Here is an 18,224-nt window from a genome sequence, read left to right as displayed (position 1 = left end):
TCATCCAGATCTGCTACACTACCTGTCTGACCCTCTGGACATGTTAGTCTTGCCTTCCTGAAATAAGGGACAATACTCAAGTAAGGGGCACAGTGCACAAGCTGAGGCTGAAGCCCTTCAGATCCATTTAGCCTTGAGTATGACCTTAACAGATGATCTGTCAAGCCTTCAGCCTGTATCAGTGTGTGTGTTTTTTGGCTTGTCCACTCAATGTTGCTCGCTCAGTTTTTCAGGGTAGCCTGACTCTCTTACAGAGACCCTTCTGTTTTACAGAATATCTGGTGATTGGGCCCCAACCGATCCTCTATATGCTCTATGTAAGTATTTGTATTTTTTCAGAGTTTTTAGGCATGTCTCATCATATGCTGCAGTGCTCAATCATGCACCTTGATGCTGTAGGTGGTTCCCTCTGTGGACATCATATACTGAATTCCTCTATAGCTCATGTCACACATCAAGGTCATAGCATATGTGTTACTGACTACTCTGCACAATTCCATATGTGAACCAAATGTAGAGGTACCTATATTCATCAAGGTATTGAATTGGATCTGGACTGCACTTTGCCTTCACACTTATCAGCCTTGTAGATCAATGCCCTGCACTTGGAATTGGACTTGGAGGCCCTGTGGTCAAGGCCAAGTGACAGTGGCAACCTGCATCATGTATATAGATGGGTAAGTTGACCCTGCAACCCCAAATCTGCCTCATTTAACAGCATCATAGCCTTTGGCAAACAATGGCCATAGCACCATTCTTATGGATGCGATATTTCCATTTGGATACCAGCCTCAATCTTTCCCACAGTTTGATCCTGATGTTCTTGCAGAGATGTCGACACTGTTGGAGTCATATGAGAAAGGTTCAGTTGTGCCAGAGTCCTTTAGGCACTTCTCTATCACACATGGTCGCAATAATGTTCAGTCCAAAGGCACAAACACCTGCACCAACAAAAACAGCTTGCACCATATTCAGTTAAGGTACCCAGAATGGCAACTAGTTCTGGTTTGCATGTGGATTCTCATGAGAATTGCTATTTCTTGCGGAGAGCCCAGGAACCCCTTCATACTTGCCAAATCAAGTAGTGATGATCACAAGGCTCATTTCATTTCCAATCTCTTCATGTGAGGCCTAACTGAAGTCCACTTGTCACACAATGACCTGAGTTGTGGTGTAGAGACTTGCTCCTCTATATCACTGCTATAGGATGATATACTACCCCTTCCCACTGATACTCTGGGCCTGATCCTCTGGATAAGTCACTCACACTATCACATGCACATGAACGCACTTGCACGTCCTGTGCACCTGCTCTAGGTCCTCCGCTACAGTCCATCCACCTGTCCATGTCCTTGCTAAAGTCCACTGGTGCATTTTTATTATACTCTTATTGCTCTGATGTATCTTTTGGACCAATTATAGTGCTGTAAATGTGCAAGTGTGTGCTTAAAACACTATTGCATACAGATATCGCTACCTACTTGCTTTGCCCCCATGCTACAAGTGTTGCCTAACACTCAATATAGAGAGGGGATTGGTAGTTTTTTAGAGTACCTTATCCTAGCACCTCCCACCTCTGTGTAGTAGCAGTAGTTTGCGCATCAGAGCCAGTTTGAAAGCCCCAAGAATTTGAACTTGCATGCTACCTTCCTAGACACAACTGCTTCTAGTCAGCTTGATCCCTTCTTTACTGGATTTAGTTTCCAGATAGCTCTCACCTCTATGCTTTAGACCCCCATAGCACGCACTGCGTTTCCACGCATGCGCTCTCGCTTTCTATCACACCAGCACACTTTCATGCATGTCTCAATCATGCTTCTTTCAGTATTCACACTTCATGCATCCTATAGCGCCCATTCAGTTTTGGAGTCTCCCTCAGTCATTTTGAGGACCCTCTCTCAGTAGCTGTCCTTTGAGTCAAGTTCTATCTCACATCCAGGTCTTGCTGTAGAGTTCCCCTAGTAATAGTCAGTTTCTCCCATAGTCCAAAGTCCTCACCTTCAGCAGTCAGTAACTCATTGATCCAATACCTTCTGCACATACACACTCTTCCCCAGTCACATCTGTTGATGAACAGACTGAAGTGACCAAAGACAAAATCTTAGTCAAAGTATGTTTTCTCTATCATTTTCATTTACTTGTCTCACCTAGGATAGGCCAGTAGATGGGTATTGACATTACTCTCCAACATCAACCATTTAGCGACACTCACAATCTCAGATCCCCATCTGGGTTTTACCCTCATGGAACTGTGCCCCTGAGTACTACTCATTGAGAGATGTGTGAGCTTGCTGTAACATTTCATGCTTCCAGATTCAAGTCATTTGCCAATTGCAATCAGTTTTCCTAGTTTGTTCTGGGTGTCAAAGTCTTACCATTTACTCCACAGGATAATGGCTTTGTATGGTTGCTGAACATGGAGATCACAAAATCACTTGTTTTCCATCTCATTTTCTGGCACAGTGTATCAGCCAATATCCCAATAATCATGGCTGATTTTGCACCAACTATCTTCAGGGACACCCCACACCCACCCACAGAGACATTAGCATTTGTGGGGGCCTCTGTAAGTTTATTCCATTCTATGAGCCTTATTCATTTAAACAATCCCACTGTATAAGTGCTATAGTGCCATCCTCAAATGGCTGGCGGATATTCTGAAGCTTATGTCATCAGAGGGGGAATCCTCAGCCATCCACCTATTGGGATATCCACCGGTCAGCCAGGTCTATGAAGAACTTCTCCAAATAGTCACTGTCCTATTCACACAGCATGATGATCCAGGATATGTGACATTTGCAGCCCACATGGCAATGTTTTGTAATATCATGTAAGTTCACATCAAGTTTATTTCTGTGCTACTGCTAATGGAAATGACTTGCACAGTGACACTGATGTCTGTCAGATTTACCATAAATAAGCCTTCCAAAACAAATTACCTTCCATATGTTGTCCATGGGTCTTTTGAAAATGTACAAATCTTTGGGTTGCAAATTTTTCTGCAATAAGCATGACATAGCACTGCACGCTGTAGGGAATGAGATTCCTCTAGGCATATATCACCCATATTATGACTCACCATCTATGACTTTCCCGCAAAATGTGCCAGAGGCACGACACTTTCCTGCATTATGCAACGCATTCTCACACACACGCTTAGTGTGCTCTTCCCACACTCAATCGCCCTTTGTTGCGCAGCATCCCAGAGCATCCATCCATTGTCCAACCAGTTCCCTAGTGAGTCCTTCCTTGTTTATTCTCACTATCAGATCATATTTAGCATCATATGATATCTTATTTCGTCATGGACCCATTATTTACGTCATTTTACATACATAGAGCACTCCCTATTCGCTTCCAAGCCCTGGGAGCGCACCTAGGCACAGCTTACCTGTTGCATAAAAAGTTTTCATACACCAACCACCACCAGAGAATACAACAATGACCATCATGTCACTTAGTATCTCATAGTGAGAATCATCATCCTCAGTCAGCATGCTTCAGTCATCACCCTAGTCATCAGCAGTAGTCAATTATCATCAGTCCCTCCACTCAGCAGCCTCAGTTCATGTCTTCACGCCATCTTTCAGTCTTTACATGTCCATGCACCACATGTGCTCTATTCCCATGCTTTGCACACCTATGTGCTCGACATTCCTGTGCACATGCTTTCAGCACACTTCACCAGAGTTGATCTGGCATCACCCAGTGGATCTTGCTTTCTTTGCTTCCCTTAAAGGTCGAACACATCACTTGGCACACTTTGACCAACATTTAGAGAGTCAGTAGGCCTTCCTCTCACCCCAGAGGTAGAGCCCTCTTTCTTTCTTTTGCTCTGCAGCCTAGCAGAGCTGTTGAACCTTCAATGCATCTAAGTCAGAATGTAGAAGATAGTAAGTGCTATGTGCTTTTGTGTCAAGGCCTGCTGATATTGAGTCACTCCTGAATGCTGTGTATGGATCTTACAACTTTCAAACAAGGAATCACACAATTTGATGGAATTGTTCATTGGTGTATGTAACATTCTAGGCTCTCATGGTGTCATTTGATTCATTTAATTATTTGATCTAGTGCACTGTAGTGTTTTATAGACTGCTACCCTCACACAGCCACCACTACCCATCCATATATGGACCACTGTTGGATAGACACCACCAAACCTTCTTGTATATAAGCCTTCAATAATTGTCTGAACCTCCCTCAAGCCTCTTATTATGGCCCCACTTCAACATGTTAAATAGTAGTTCAGTGTTGCCTCCTGTCTCTAACACTCCTTCAACACAGCACATTCCTGAGATCAAGCACACCGATAATGCCCTGAAATCTTGGCTCCAGAAATGGAGATGTAAAATTGTCAGTGAATTTACATATTTTTCATATTGGTCTCTCACAACATCAACTCCAGCTTCCAGACTCCCTCTTCATCACAGTTTCTGTGCTGTTTGGATGGGTCAACCCCCTCAACCTTATAGCTGTCCTATGAGTGAGCCTTAGAGTGGTTGTGATGGAAATTCAGTTCCAGCAAGAAGAGCCCACTTGTATTTCATTCCTTCCACAATGCTACATGGAGGAGCGAATGTATTGTGCCCAGGTGAAGGTTACTTTGTTCAGTACAGCTATTGTGAATCTGTGTGAAGAGCTGAATACAAAAGGTTGCCCACATATGTCTTGCTATTCAAGAGATGATGCCTGAGTTTAACTTCCTTCCTAGCTACAGCACCACTCCCAGAGAACAATGGGTATATAGGAGCATACCAAGCGCCTCACTTGGTCAATTTTGATGGCTTTTGGCCTCAAAATGTTGCTCGTGTCAATTTGTGCAAAGAGCTGGACATGAAATGTCACCCACATATGCCTTGCTGTTCAAGAGATGATGCCTGAGTCTAACTTTCTTCCTAGCTACAGCACCACTCCCAGAGAACACTGGGTATATGGAATCATACCAAGCACCTCACTCAGCCAATTTTGATGACTTTCAGTCTCAAAATGTTGCTCACATCAAATGCCAGAAATGGCTTTCCACGTTATCAGAGTTTCTAGTAGATTTCCCACAAATTCAAGAAATTTCTCAGCTTTGCAAACATGTCTTAAGGGTGAGTGTTGTGTATGTTATGCAAGACTCAGTCATCTGATGTTGTGTAGCCCAATGGTCACTTTCTTTCCCTTCCTTACTTAATGAAGCCTTGGGTTGGTAGCATCACATGCCATGCCTACATCAGCACATCCTATGCAGACTGTGCAGACTCCAAGCTCATAGGCATCAACATCAGTGATAGCCTTAAAGCAAAGAAGGAGAAAATGCTGGATGTTCTCAAGTCCAATTTTCATACTCTGGAATTGAAGAAACATCATGCTCAGGCCAAAGCAGAGATGTTTTCTGAAGCCATAGCATGCACATCTGGTTCCCAGTACACTAATAGTGGTAAGTTTTGCAGCTTTTGCTTCAGTTGTCTCACTAAGATAAATGTAGATACAGTGACTTGCAAAACTGTTACAAAGTTTTATTCCCAACCATTGCTACTATTTCCTTAGGGGGATGCTCATACTCTGCAAGTCTCCTTTTGACAAGGTCCCAGAGATATTCCAATGGGTTAAGGTCAGGAGATTGTGCAGACCACACCATAGTCCTAAATTCCTGCCCATCTAGTCACTTCTTGACCTTTTTGCAGGTATACTTAGGGTCATTGTCTTACTGAAAGATGACATCAGAAGCATTAAGATCATAAAACTCCAGGAAATTCTGAAGTTTATCCTTCAGAATTTGAAGGCAAAGATCTCCATCCATTCTACCATCAATCTTAGCAGCATAGCCAACTTCTTCACAGGTCATACAGCCCCATATCATCACAGAACTTCCATTAAACTTGATAGTTCCTTATACCAATCTGTCACTATGCCCCTCTCCTGACTTTTTCCAAGCCCATTTGCAACCATCTGACCCTAGGTGATTGATTTTGGTTTCATCAAACCATATGACCAACTTCCAGTCCTCCAAAGTCCAATTTTTGTCAGTATAGGCAAAGTCCAAGTGTGCTTTGCAATATTTGGCAGACAGTAGACAGTATTTGGACTTGACTACAGCCCTCATCCCAGCTTTTCCAGGTAGCAGCAAGTGGTACTTGGGTTGGGGGGCTAATTGACAATATTTGAAAAAGATTTGATCACTTGGATAGCAGTTTCTGCCTGCTGAGTGAAGATGAAACAAATAGGATGACAAATATTGACTGAGGAAAGCTTGGTTGAATGACCACCAGTGAACTTTTGCAAGTAGGAACACTCTTTTTAATGAAGCTTGGAGATAGTAGTAGTGCTGACACCAGTTGTGGAGGCAATAGAGTGAATAGAATGACTGGCATTAAGCTGAAAGAGAATGGTATTCTTTTAAGTAGTAGAGAGAGATCCTATGATGGTAATGATTAAGAATAAAGAAGCATGGGAGCAATTTCAAACTCAGACATAATATTTTTATGTATATTTTTATTTGTATAAGCAAATAACAGTAACCATCCTCTGATTTGACTGAGATCCCACCATCTATATCAACAGCTACAAAACCATTACAATGGTATCTCTGTCTTAAAATAGGCATATCTTCACATCCCCTCAGCCAAATGATGTGATCCAATTGTCAGTCTGTAGCCAAGGGTTTGTAGTTCACACGCCCCCACTAACACTAAGCATGATTCCCATGTGCATAGGTGCTATATTGTGTATACTGAAAAAGTACTAAACATTGTAACAGTTTTGCAAGTCACTGTATGTCAGATATGTGTGACATCATGACAATGATATCTAAGGCTAAAACACAACAGCATCAGGGTGATATTTTTCTGGCATGGTCATATCATAGGTTAGATATGTGTGATACCATGATAATAATATCTAAGGCTAAAACATGACATGTAATAATGTTTTTTGATTACCAATTATATCTGGTCATATCAACTTCAGGTTGATTTCCTGATGGAGTGATATAAGTGTGCTCATCATTGTAGATGATGAGCAGAGGCTGTGGGAATGTTGGCACCAGTGGCAGGACACCTGTTCATGGCAGGGTGATGCATAACCATGGCTGATTACAGTCATCATGGTTATGCATGGCTGTTGCTAATCCCTCAATGCTTCCCTTTATGCATAATGGTGCCTGCATCATATTGATCCCATAATGGTACTCAGCTACTACATTCGCAGATTATTCCCATACCTCACGCATTTTGGCCACCTAGCGTGGGAATTTCTCCACAACACCCAAAACATCACCCATTTTTGGAATCTCCACAATATCAATTATTCTCACACCCTCCCCACCTCACTGCAGCTTCACCATTACACTACAATAAGTTCCCTCTTGTATCTAAGTAGTAGTTTGGTATATACATGTATAATATAATATAATCAACCACCTCTTCTGTGTATTTATGTGCTTGCTCCTCCTCCAGGGGCCATTCAACATAGGTTAGGACACAGAACACCTTCGCACTTTTCCCCCTCTGATAGGGAAGTGTTCTATTATATTCAGGACATGTTTTGGAGCATTCATAAAGAGATTCCCATCTTTATTTGACCTCCTGAAGTGCCATACATCAATAGATATAACATACACTCATGAAAATACAAAATATGTTCCCATGTATATGATCCTAGGTAAATGGACTTGTAAAAATGATTCCCAGCATCTATTAAATAGTAGAAACAATGTATCAGGATCTCAAGACAATAGGACAAGAACTTGTTGTGTAATGCACCTCCCTTCCCCTGGTGGTATACCCCTGTGAAAAAAAATTCTGTAGGATCGGACCTCAATCAGGGTATGGTGTCTATTTCTATGTATATTTGGAGTAGATATATCACATAGCTAGCCTATGACACATATAAGATCCTTCCACAAGAACATAAATATAAAATATCGCATTTTTGACATTTTTGATGTATTTTACTCCCTTACTCCCACATGAATGATACACACTGCTCATATATCATTACTGGTAGATATATCAATGTGTTATATGCCAAGGATCAGCTTAAAATAGGCCGGAGTTTTCAGGTAGTGTGCATACTTGCTATTTCTGCTGATAAGGGGCCCATACATTCAAAACATCGAAATTCAATGATCAGACACTTGGAGTACAATTCAAGTATATTCAGTATCATATATTTACATTTTCAGAAAGATTCAACAAGAATTGAGTGCTGATGAGGTGAAATAGATAAGAAATTGAGTGTGAGAAACAAAAGACCCAAAACAACGAGCACGGGAGGGAGTGCCTCTTAATGCACATGGGTGTGAAGGCATCTGTTTTCATAGCGGGTGCTCATATTCATGATGCATAGGTCATAAAACTTCTTATCTCGGATACCAGTGAAAGCCCGTAGCATTTCGAGGTACACAATACTATGACGAAGCTGTCGTGACCTTCCGAGCTACACTCTCCGACTTGGACAATGCTCTTGACACACGCAAAGTAAGCCTGGGATAACAACAGACGACTTTGTACCTTCGAAATTCCCCACTTGCGCGCGCCACATATCGTCCCCAAAGTTTTTTATCCCAGCGTTTCAATCGCCCCTTTCATCTTCCTAACTTCCTGTCACCGTCCTCTTTCTTCCCGCCATCTTCCTGCCGCCGTCCTCGACTACATCATCGGCCAGAGGTCAAGTCCGGCAACACCGCGCACGTCAAGAATGACATTGTCACTAATCAGAGACAGGTTGACTGACCTGACCGGGGGTAGCGTTATTTTATCGTCATTTGAAGCCTTGTAGTTAGGGTGCCATTGCAGTCTACATAAACAGTGTTGCTAAAGCAAATCAGACCAAGTCAGCCTGAGTTCGAGGGGACTCGCAAATTACGACAACGTAAACATGATGGTGCTACGAGGAAGATTAAGGAAGAACACTCACTCATCCATTGGCCAATCATCTGGAAACTGCCACAGAAATCCAGACTTGGCTTCCTTATCTGTGATATGGCCATGGTGAAATGATCTGTGTATTAGCGAATAATAGTAAACTTCGTATGCTTTGGCTATGAGTGGGAATAATAGACCTACTCCTCGGTTATAAGAATGCCCGATGTATGCTGTACCAAGCGTAGATGTTTCGGGGTATCTGAGCCAGGTGGCGGTTTGTTGGACTGAATCTGAAGTACGGCATTTGGATGTACTGGCAAGCTATGTCCAGAAAGACAATACTCAATGCACCACTTCCCTTTCTCCCCCATATAAAGACGCAATGCCCATATACGTCCTTCGTGGAATAAGGTATTTGTATCAGCATGAGGAACAGGCCAAAATCACGGACCACATACCCCGGGCAACGAATTCTACTTCGAATTTCTGTGTAATACGCAGACGTTTCTGGAACATCCTGAAGACGAAACAAACAAAGAAGCGGTTTTGGTCCATGTCATCCCCTTCATAGACTTGAATATCATCTTGCGGACAACGCAACATGCGTCTCAAAGACCTGTCCTTGGCTGATAGCATGCGGTGAAAATCACTCAAGATATTATGTACCTGCACTTACGATTAACAATGTCTCCCAAATTTAGTAGCATAAACGAATCGTGATCGTTGACTGTCATGCACGCAAGACGCAAGTCAGAAGAGCAAGCAGGCGAGAATTTGAGAATGAATTTAGTAAACTCCAAAAGGGTTTCTCGCTGGTTATTGACAATCGCCCAATACAGGGCTGAGTGATCCTCGATATTGGGTTTTTGAAGGAGGTTAGAGAACTCTGCTGCTGGGAGAGCAGCAGCACAGGATTTGACAATTTGTGCAACAGAGGAAGGGGTGAAATCAGGAGAGGAGACAATTGCATGGATGCGAGATAATACTAAGGCACGGCGGCATTTTTGCTTGGATTGTAGGAATGAAAACACTGATCGTTTACATTGGATGGAATTCGTTGATACGGGCATATAAATTGCATCATACGAGGGAGGTGGGTCGAAGATGCCAGACGCGCTGTCATTGAAAGGTATGGTGGCCATCATAGAGGAGCAAAACGAGAGTAAGGTTGATTATTCGAGAAAATAGGGGCCTGCCAAGCATTAATCTCGTAATTGGGCAATGTGACTTTTGATCGACCATGTTCGCGCATGATATGATAGATCGAAACAGGAAAGCATTGCATGGACATTCACAACACAAAGCACAAATGATCTGAATATTATCAATATGGTATCTCACTCCAACTTCACAACGATAGCCCAATCATCCACCACACGCACTGCAGGATCTTTAACAACCAACACTCCACCCTCCGAGGCAAACTCCCACTCAAGCTCCCTTCCGCCATCCAAAACAACGTTCAAAGGCTTCTTCCCAAGTCCAAGAACAATCAGCTTCTCCACCCTCACATCACCCACACTACGCGCGAACTCGTTCTTGGGGTCGTACGCACCCACCTGCGTTCTTGCGGCAAGATCAGCGGATGAGATGCGCACCGTCCCAATCCCTTTCCCCTTTCCTTTCGTGCTCTCCGCACCGAACACACGCCAAACAACATCCCCCCTTCCATACCCGTACGTCTCGCCATCATCAAGATACACCTCCCCGTGCGCATTCCCGGAAGTATCAAGCGCGATGCGGAGTGTGAACGGATCGTGTTTCATCAGTGGCGAGGAACGGCGCGGACGTTCGCGTGTGGGGATAATGGAGCCTCCGCGAATGAGGAGGGGGATTTGGTCGAGGTTTGCGGGGAGGGTGATGTGTCGGTTTTTGGTGCGGTGGGCGTGGTTGGTGAAGTAGTCGTAGTAGACCTAGGTAGTTGGATGCGTGTAAGCGTCAGGGTGTGTGGAGGACGAGGAAAAGAACGAACCTGATCCTCAGCAATATACACGGAAACCTCCTTTATCCCCTTCTGCGTCACAGGCTTAACAAGTAATCCAGACGACCCGATATAATACTGATCGTCAATCCCAAACCCAGCTTCGTCCCCGGGGAACATCACATACTGAGGTCTGCGCATTCACGCACACATCGATCATATCGTCCAACGGAGGAAGAAAAAACGCACCGGAGGATAGGAACCCCGCTCTCACTCGTCTCCCTAAATGCAGTGTACCACACAGGAAGCATCGAATACCTCAACCTCAAAATATCCCTCAACAAACTCTTGTACGGCTCCTCAAGAAGGTATGGTTCTCGGCGCTTCGTGTCGATATGCGCATGTGCACGGAAGAAAGGCGAGAATGCGCCCACTACATACCAGCGCACTAACATTTCCGGTTCGGGGTTTCCGAAGAAGCCGCCAACATCGGCTGTGAGCAAGTGAATGATTAGAAATGAGGGTGAGGGAGAGGAAGGACTTACACCCAGCGAAAGGCATCCCCCCAACTCCATTCGCAAGCACCATCTTAACCCCTATGGTCATATGCTCCCACGTACCAAGATTATCGCCCGTCCACATCGCACCGAAACGCTGAGAACCGGCATAGAAGGCGCGGGTGAGGACGAATGGGCGCCGTGGGGGGTCTGTACGAGCTTCTGCTGCTTGGAATGTGTGGTTTGCCTGCAGGGGATTGGTATCGTAAGCTTGACTAAGACTCGGAAAGAAGATGAGAGACGTACAAAGAGCATTCCGTTGATGTTATGCACGTCTCTATGCTCCCAACCGCCGTAATGGACATTATCTTTCGGCATCGTGATTTCCGGTCCGTTAAACACTGACGGCTAGTATTTCGTTTTCACCAATGAATAAACAAGTTACTCCAACATCAAAAAGAACACACCTCATTCATGTCGTTCCAGACACCGATGTTATTAGTGCTCTCCGTCCAACTCCACTGACCATCGATTGTATTCGTCTTGAACAGCGAGATCCAAAAGTCCCAAGAACCAGGATGGAAAAAGTCGATCCATGAGCTAGAGCCGGGCCAACACCATCCTTCGTACTCGCCCTCGCCGCTCTTAGGTTTGACGAGGACTCCTAGTTCTGATGCGCGTTTGTATACTGGGTAGTCGTTTGAGCGTTTTAAATGCGGGTCGACGATGACTACCATCTGGGACGTATGTGTGAGCGCGAGAAAGATGAAAGGATGAACAAAACAGACAGACCTTGCGCTCAACAGCCTCTACGTCCTTCGTCATCTCCACCGGATCCGGGAACGTCTTCTTATTCCACATAAAATACTTATGATCTTCTGCATACTCGATATCCAACCAAAACACATCCACCGGGAAATCCTCATCATCAAACCTATTCTGCACACCGCGCACGTCGTCTGAACTGACGTAGTTCCAGCGGCACTGGTGATAGCCGAGTGACCACTGAGCTGGGAGGGGTGCTGTCCCTGTTAGGTGTGCGTATTGTGTGAAGACGTCAGTGGGTGTTGGGCCTGGGAGTAGGAATACGTCTAGGATCCCGGACTCGGATATCCAGTGCGTTTCTACGCCGCCTTTCTCCACATGAGCGATATCGATCCATGTTTCGGATGCAAGCGCATTGAAAACGGCGACTGTCGACGTTGCAGAATGCGCATGCATGAGCGGGATCGAGCCGTAGAGAGAAGTCGGCGAATCTGAGAGGTATTCGAATACATCTGCATTGTAGAGACGGAAGGGGTCTGTGTATTTTGCGGTGGGACCTGTTGTGCTTGGAAGGGAGAGGTTCGTGGCGTGTTGGGGGATTCCGTAGACGTGGGCGTGGTTGGGGAAGGTTATGTCGAGGGAGAGGGATTCGGGGCCTGCGGACGTTGGTGGTCGTTGTCTCAGTGATGATGGCGAGTGTAGGACGTACCTTTGGGTTTTGTGTCTGTCCATGTAGAGAATGTTTCTTCCCAGAAGGCGTCTTGGGTGTCGCCTTCGAACCATGCTGCAGGGTTGACTTGGAGGACGGATTGACCCTCGCTTTCGATATGTTCAGCTAGTTTGGGGTCCTCCTTGGTTCTGAAATGCTCCATATGCAGTAAGCCGCGCCCGTTCAATGTGACCTGTTCCTTGCCACCCCGGAAAAGCGTGATTTTGAGAGGGTTAAAATCGACGACGAGCTCCATATCCTTCTTCGGTCCATAAACAGCCTTGGCTTTGCCCCCCTTGGTTGTCCAGAGAACATCATTACTCAAGGGAGGTTCTCCAATGAGCGCCCACTGAGCAGCTTCGTTATATCGTTTCCTTAGTCCGTTCTCTTCGTCCATTCGCACACGCACAATGCCCTCCTCATGTATCATAACATCAAGCACAAATTTGACATTTGGATGGATGGAGGAATGAACGCTTGTGGTAAACCCTGGTTGACGAGGGCTAAGTTCTGGGGGGTCAATTGAGTATGGGGAGTGCCATGATGATGAGGATTCTTGTGCGCGTGCCGCAAGGGCGCGTCCTCTGCGACAGAAACCGGACTGGGAGCATATTTTAAAGTCGGATTGTTTGAAGGCGAGGGCTGCTGGGAGGAGAAGGAAGAGTAGGAGGGCCCCTGGGGACCGCATTCTCTTGGTTATGATGAATGAGTGGTATGGCTTCAAGCAGTGTGGAGACGTGTGAGGAGGTGGTCTGTCGATTATGTAAGAATGGCACGCGCTTATCACACTCGGATTGTACAAGGTGCTATTGGTATACAGCATATAATACGACTACATTGGTGAATAATCGCAGTACGACTTAATCGTCGAGCTCCCATTTCGGAATTACAGGCCTCTGAGTCAGTTTCTTCTTTTCTTTGACTTGTTCAGGAATATCCTTTACGATGACCGACTGCCCCAGTTTGTAATCGTCGGAAGCACTCAAGTCACTAGAAGCTGACTCTCCTGAGTCAGTTGCACGAGATCGAGCTTCAGCATCGGCAGCTTCTGCTTGTGCAAGCTGAAAAGCACGGCGCACGGAGTGCCTAAATCCATTGAAAAACTCGGCAGGTGTTAGAGGAGTCGAAACCAGTGAAGACGTCAATGGGTCCCAGAATTTCCTACCCGGAATCTATCGTGAAGTGGTCAATAAGAGTACAGCTAATTATGTAAATGCGATGCGCACTTGTGGACTGTACTGGGCACTCCTACGTCTCTCCTTCAAACGCATTCGATTACGGCGACGGATGTTATTTGGATCAAATTCAAACATTTCCTCTTGGCCGAGGGAGACCTCACCAAAAGCAGTGAGTGTGTGCTCGTCTTCTCGGTCAGCGGCATTGTTGGTGGCGTCTGACTCGACGCAATCGTCCTCAAAGAGGCCGAAGTGCAAGCTCGTGTGCGAGGGTGTGGTAGAGTTAGGCTGAACGATCGGTCAGCGGAGAGAACACCGGGAAAGATCACTGCTCACCATTTAATTGCAGACGGGTTAGCAGTGAGGAGCCCAACGACGTTCTGCACATTTATACTGCCCGTGTCTTCCGTCCACAAGCATTGACCTGTGTACGTACCGACTAGCTACTGAGGCCACAGACAACAATGGCTGTCCCTTATCCACAGTGCATGTAAATTAAGCATTATCCAGTCAAAGGGCGGCTAAGTGGCAACTTAACAACGCGGTGGTTATCATCTACGGCATGAAACTTCGATGTCTGTTAGCTAAGGCAGTGATAACAAAGTTTGTATGACATACTTTTTGAGCATCTGAGGCCACTGGTGTATCTCTACTAGTTTCTGGCTGGGGACTGCAAGTGAATACTAAATGATAGGTCAGATGCTGCCAGTGGTGAGGCTTCATCATATCGATAAATTCTGGATCTCAAATTTTGTACGAACGATTCTGCGGCACGTTGGATTTGAATTACTCTCAATCATGAATATCGGGACTAGATACTGGTGCAGTAAGTGTTGTGGTATTGCAAGACGAAGTCGAGACAAAGTTGGGATTTACAAGAGTGCATATCCAAATGCACAACGGCATGTCCACGTGATGCCTCGATGTCACTCCGAGTCGGTCACACACCAACTCACGTCCACTAGCCTCGCAGTTCTACTATCATATCATTATCCTTCTGGGTACGAGAAGATAGAAAGTGCTTATCAATTCGTCACAATACTGATAGCTCGAAAGGCGTTCATGTTGCATTTCCAGGTGTCAAGCAGGCGATTCATTTGACTGCTCAAATGAAGCGCCCACTCGGCACCCCTCAATCCGGGAACTTCTACCTAGCTTCCGCTGAGTCGCTAACATCATATGAACTAGACTCGAGCCTACAGCACACGAGCATCTCCGTTCCTTCAAACATATCCTTTGTTACTCAAACTTGCCTCCACTGGCAGGAACACATCCATGACCTCCGCATCGTACCTGACATCCTTGCTCCGGTTGGGCCCGCACGGTAAGTGAAGCTCACCAGGTGTGTGTTTATCTGTTATACATCTTCTGGACACTAATATCTACTTAAAGATCAACCGAACCCTCGAGCATTTACTTGAGGTATGCTCATTAATTCTCCACTGACGGGAAGAATGATCATTGTAGTCTAACATAGCAATGTCTCCTTTCATACGATCCTTCGCCCTATATCCCCAAGACATCTGCCTAAAATAGACCCACGGCGTTTGTTTTCGTTCCCCACCTACGCAAAATTCTGCACTTATCACCTCGCACGAACGCAGTCCCTTCTATTCATGCGATCCTCTACATGCCCGTGTCTTTATCTTGTTCTCCCGGCAATTAACTCAACGATTATCCTATAGTTCCCTGCTACAACAACAGACTCAACCATGGCGGCTGCGACAAATGAACCAACACCTTTTTTCGGGTTTGGAGACTACTCTCTCGGCTGCGACTCTACCCCTACTCAGCCCATTAATGAGTTGGACGAATACCTTCAGCAACCTCTCGAAAAAGTGGATGACGCCTTGAAATGGTGGTCTGTGCAACAAAAGAAGTATCCTAATCTATCCCGCATGGCTTTGGATTACTTGAGCGCTCCAGGTTTGTTTTTAAAAAATAAGTTTCATATCTTTGACACTAACTTAATACACAGCTTCCTCAACTGCAGTCGAACGCGTGTTTTCACAAGCACGACAACTTTTACACTTCACACGCAACCGGTTGTCTCCAGCTTCCATTCGCGCTTTCTTATGCCTTGGTTCCTGGTCTCGCCATGATCTCATAGATACGCAGGACTTCCTCAAGGTGGTGATGAAGACGAAGAAGAGGAAGCACAGTAGTTCTACTTAGTAAGTTACTTGTGTATACAAAAGCCCATCTCAAAATACTATACGACCCGCGGGTCTGTGAAAAAACCGCGGTATACCGCAAACACCGTTCATACCCGCAAAATTGGCGGGTCGGTGTACACCCGTACCGTGGCGGGTGTGGTGTTTGCGGGTACGGGTACGGTGTGGCTTCAGCGACCCGCGGGTTCACCCGTACTCAACCCTAGCTAGATCCTAACCCCTCCTCGACACAAGCCGCAAATCAGACGTATTCAGGTGCTCGCGGGAAAGTGAGTGTGCCTTTTCCTGCGATTATTATCATCGCATATGTATTTTCAGTTCGACGTACACCGGCGCCACCCACCTATTCTGTCACTACACCCATCGTCTTCTAACCCTGCATATATCGCCCATTAACCCGGTGGCCTTTTCGTGCAGAACATTCACCACTTCCCATAGTCGATGTTTCCTTGTGCAAAGGGTAGACGTGTGCGGTAGCTTGATTTTTATCACTATCTGCGAAATCTCACGCATATATTTGCAGCGCAACATTGCAGCTGGTGCTTTCAGCTCTGACAATGGCTGAATACGTGACGAAGACCATGGTACTCCCTCGGGCAGCATCATTTGTGATCATTATGTTGGTCAATGGATCTGCCAGAAGGTGTCCTTCTTGCGGCAGCAACCAGTCAATACTGACATGTTGCACATCACTTCCATGTGGGCCTAGGTAGACCGTATTAACCACACACTGCGCGTCACAACCGCCGCTTATCGTTTGAAATTGCGTAGTTCAGAAACGAATTGCCTCGAAAAATGTTGCTTTACCACCTTGTCTGATGGGTTTGAATGGTCCCTTCCGGTATCTAGAGGGGAAACACTGGATCCTCGACATTGAACACCGACACTTCATTGCGTGTATGCACGAATTCACAGGATAGTATGGAACAACATTAACATTGCGACAGGCCTCTGGATGTGACAATAATATGGAACGATATACCTATGGCTACGTGATAAATTGCTGGGACACATCCAAGGCTATCCTCCCATAATTTGCTGATAACTTGTTCTGCGGGACCGCACATCATGTCCTGCGTGACCAAGTACGCACTGATCTATTGTACAGTGAGTGCATGGTGTGCGGTTATCAAATACCTCAAAAATAGCAGGTCAAAGAGGGCAATATTATTGCCGCACGCGAATATATGTCAACTGATAAGTCATGCACAGCGTGTCGAAGTAAAGAGTCCTCGTACTTGACGAGAAGACGATCGTGAAAAACATGAGTCGAGCTTTAAAGTAACGACAATATGTCAAACTCACTGCTCGGGAGGCTGCGTTTATCTGCTGGTTCTAGACAGACGCCAGAGACTTGAGGGAGGAATGCTCGATATCGACGAATGTTAGCCGCGGTGGTAGAAGGATATAGTAAGCCGATTCATATGTGCTTGCAGACATGTGGGGCACAGAAGTCTGGAGGGTGGACAGACACGTTTCGATGACCTGAAGAAGGGGGGTCGACCTAAAAACAAAGACATATACCACGCGCGGGTGATAAAAGGGATAACTGACGTCATTCAACGTACCGACAAGCTGAGACAGGGCTTTGTTATCTACCACAGCCTTCAAAGTTAACTTGAAGTGAGGGCGTATGCTGCGCAACCATCGAACCGTGACTGAGCGAGGAGGAACTTATTTGATTGAAAGTAGCGACTCACCTCTACTAGGAATTAATGGTATGAGGTCCCCACCACAAGAATTAGGTGGTCATCCAATTTCTTCCACGTGTACAAGGTACGTGATACCAGTAGCTATATTGAATCTGAGACCTGAGCACTGGGGGTTGAAATGTTGCAACGTTTGGCGCTTCAGCCGGAAAAAAACCAAAAGTCGTTGACGAATGCTCTAGGCTTTCACTTCAATGGCTCTATTTGCTTCTATTTACTCTAGGTTATCATCAGAGAATTCGTGAGTGTACCCAGGGTGCTTTACGTTGATTGCGGTGGTTTTCCGACGTTCTACATGGCTTTATATGACTTTATATTCCAATATAAAGAAAATCTTTCCTATATATGATCATATATCGGCATATATGACAATATCTTCGGTTCACGAGTCCTCTGATGATCATACTCATTTCAATCATGAGGTT

The 18,224-nt window shown here is 45.4% G+C and overlaps 4 protein-coding genes across 4 annotated transcripts; 1 reads left to right on the top strand and 3 right to left on the bottom strand.

Annotated features, from left to right (window-relative positions):
* Positions 1 to 8,350: 8,350 nt before the first annotated feature.
* BJ212DRAFT_785104 (uncharacterized protein) lies at positions 8,351 to 10,038 on the bottom strand. Its single transcript, XM_041344071.1, has 5 exons — positions 9,526 to 10,038; positions 9,308 to 9,475; positions 9,051 to 9,246; positions 8,902 to 8,985; positions 8,351 to 8,838 (listed from the first exon to the last, which is right to left on the bottom strand). Exons 1-5 carry the CDS (start codon positions 9,992 to 9,994, stop codon positions 8,799 to 8,801), a joined length of 957 nt encoding a protein of 318 aa, XP_041187689.1. The 5' UTR covers positions 9,995 to 10,038; the 3' UTR covers positions 8,351 to 8,798.
* A 34-nt stretch (positions 10,039 to 10,072) lies between these two features.
* BJ212DRAFT_1389179 (glycoside hydrolase family 31 protein) lies at positions 10,073 to 13,557 on the bottom strand. Its single transcript, XM_041336946.1, has 8 exons — positions 12,742 to 13,557; positions 12,060 to 12,688; positions 11,735 to 12,004; positions 11,574 to 11,675; positions 11,316 to 11,514; positions 11,020 to 11,263; positions 10,822 to 10,963; positions 10,073 to 10,762 (listed from the first exon to the last, which is right to left on the bottom strand). Exons 1-8 carry the CDS (start codon positions 13,427 to 13,429, stop codon positions 10,187 to 10,189), a joined length of 2,850 nt encoding a protein of 949 aa, XP_041187688.1. The 5' UTR covers positions 13,430 to 13,557; the 3' UTR covers positions 10,073 to 10,186.
* A 44-nt stretch (positions 13,558 to 13,601) lies between these two features.
* Positions 13,602 to 14,406, bottom strand: BJ212DRAFT_1538538 (uncharacterized protein; the record flags this gene model as incomplete). Its single annotated transcript, XM_041341828.1, has 3 exons — positions 14,253 to 14,406; positions 13,968 to 14,204; positions 13,602 to 13,913 (listed from the first exon to the last, which is right to left on the bottom strand). The coding sequence occupies exons 1-3, from the start codon at positions 14,253 to 14,255 to the stop codon at positions 13,602 to 13,604; spliced, it is 552 nt and encodes a 183-aa protein (XP_041187687.1). The 5' UTR covers positions 14,256 to 14,406.
* Positions 14,407 to 16,589: 2,183 nt separating this feature from the next.
* BJ212DRAFT_785023 (uncharacterized protein) lies at positions 16,590 to 16,899 on the top strand. The gene has a single exon (XM_041344070.1). It carries the CDS (start codon positions 16,648 to 16,650, stop codon positions 16,801 to 16,803), a length of 156 nt encoding a protein of 51 aa, XP_041187686.1. The 5' UTR covers positions 16,590 to 16,647; the 3' UTR covers positions 16,804 to 16,899.
* Positions 16,900 to 18,224: the final 1,325 nt, after the last annotated feature.

The sequence above is a fragment of the Suillus subaureus genome (assembly GCF_016647635.1).
Source record: "Suillus subaureus strain MN1 chromosome Unknown BJ212scaffold_47, whole genome shotgun sequence".
Classification (NCBI taxonomy): domain Eukaryota; kingdom Fungi; phylum Basidiomycota; class Agaricomycetes; order Boletales; family Suillaceae; genus Suillus; species Suillus subaureus.
The sequence above is the reverse complement of the archived record's forward strand: the minus strand, read 5'-3'. Positions and strand labels throughout refer to the sequence as shown.

Coding starts and splice junctions, on each gene's coding strand:
- BJ212DRAFT_785104 (XM_041344071.1), bottom strand. CDS start 9,994: ATGATGGCCACCATACCTTTCAATGACAGCGCGTCTGGCATCTTCGAC. Junction 9,247..9,307: donor AGTAGAATTCGTTGCCCGGG/GTATGTGGTCCG, acceptor TATTCCACGAAG/GACGTATATGGGCATTGCGT. Junction 8,986..9,050: donor GGCATTCTTATAACCGAGGA/GTAGGTCTATTA, acceptor GCTAATACACAG/ATCATTTCACCATGGCCATA.
- BJ212DRAFT_1389179 (XM_041336946.1), bottom strand. CDS start 13,429: ATGCGGTCCCCAGGGGCCCTCCTACTCTTCCTTCTCCTCCCAGCAGCC. Junction 12,005..12,059: donor TAGAGGCTGTTGAGCGCAAG/GTCTGTCTGTTT, acceptor CATACGTCCCAG/ATGGTAGTCATCGTCGACCC. Junction 10,964..11,019: donor AGCGGGGTTCCTATCCTCCG/GTGCGTTTTTTC, acceptor GTGAATGCGCAG/ACCTCAGTATGTGATGTTCC.
- BJ212DRAFT_785023 (XM_041344070.1), top strand. CDS start 16,648: ATGGCTGAATACGTGACGAAGACCATGGTACTCCCTCGGGCAGCATCA.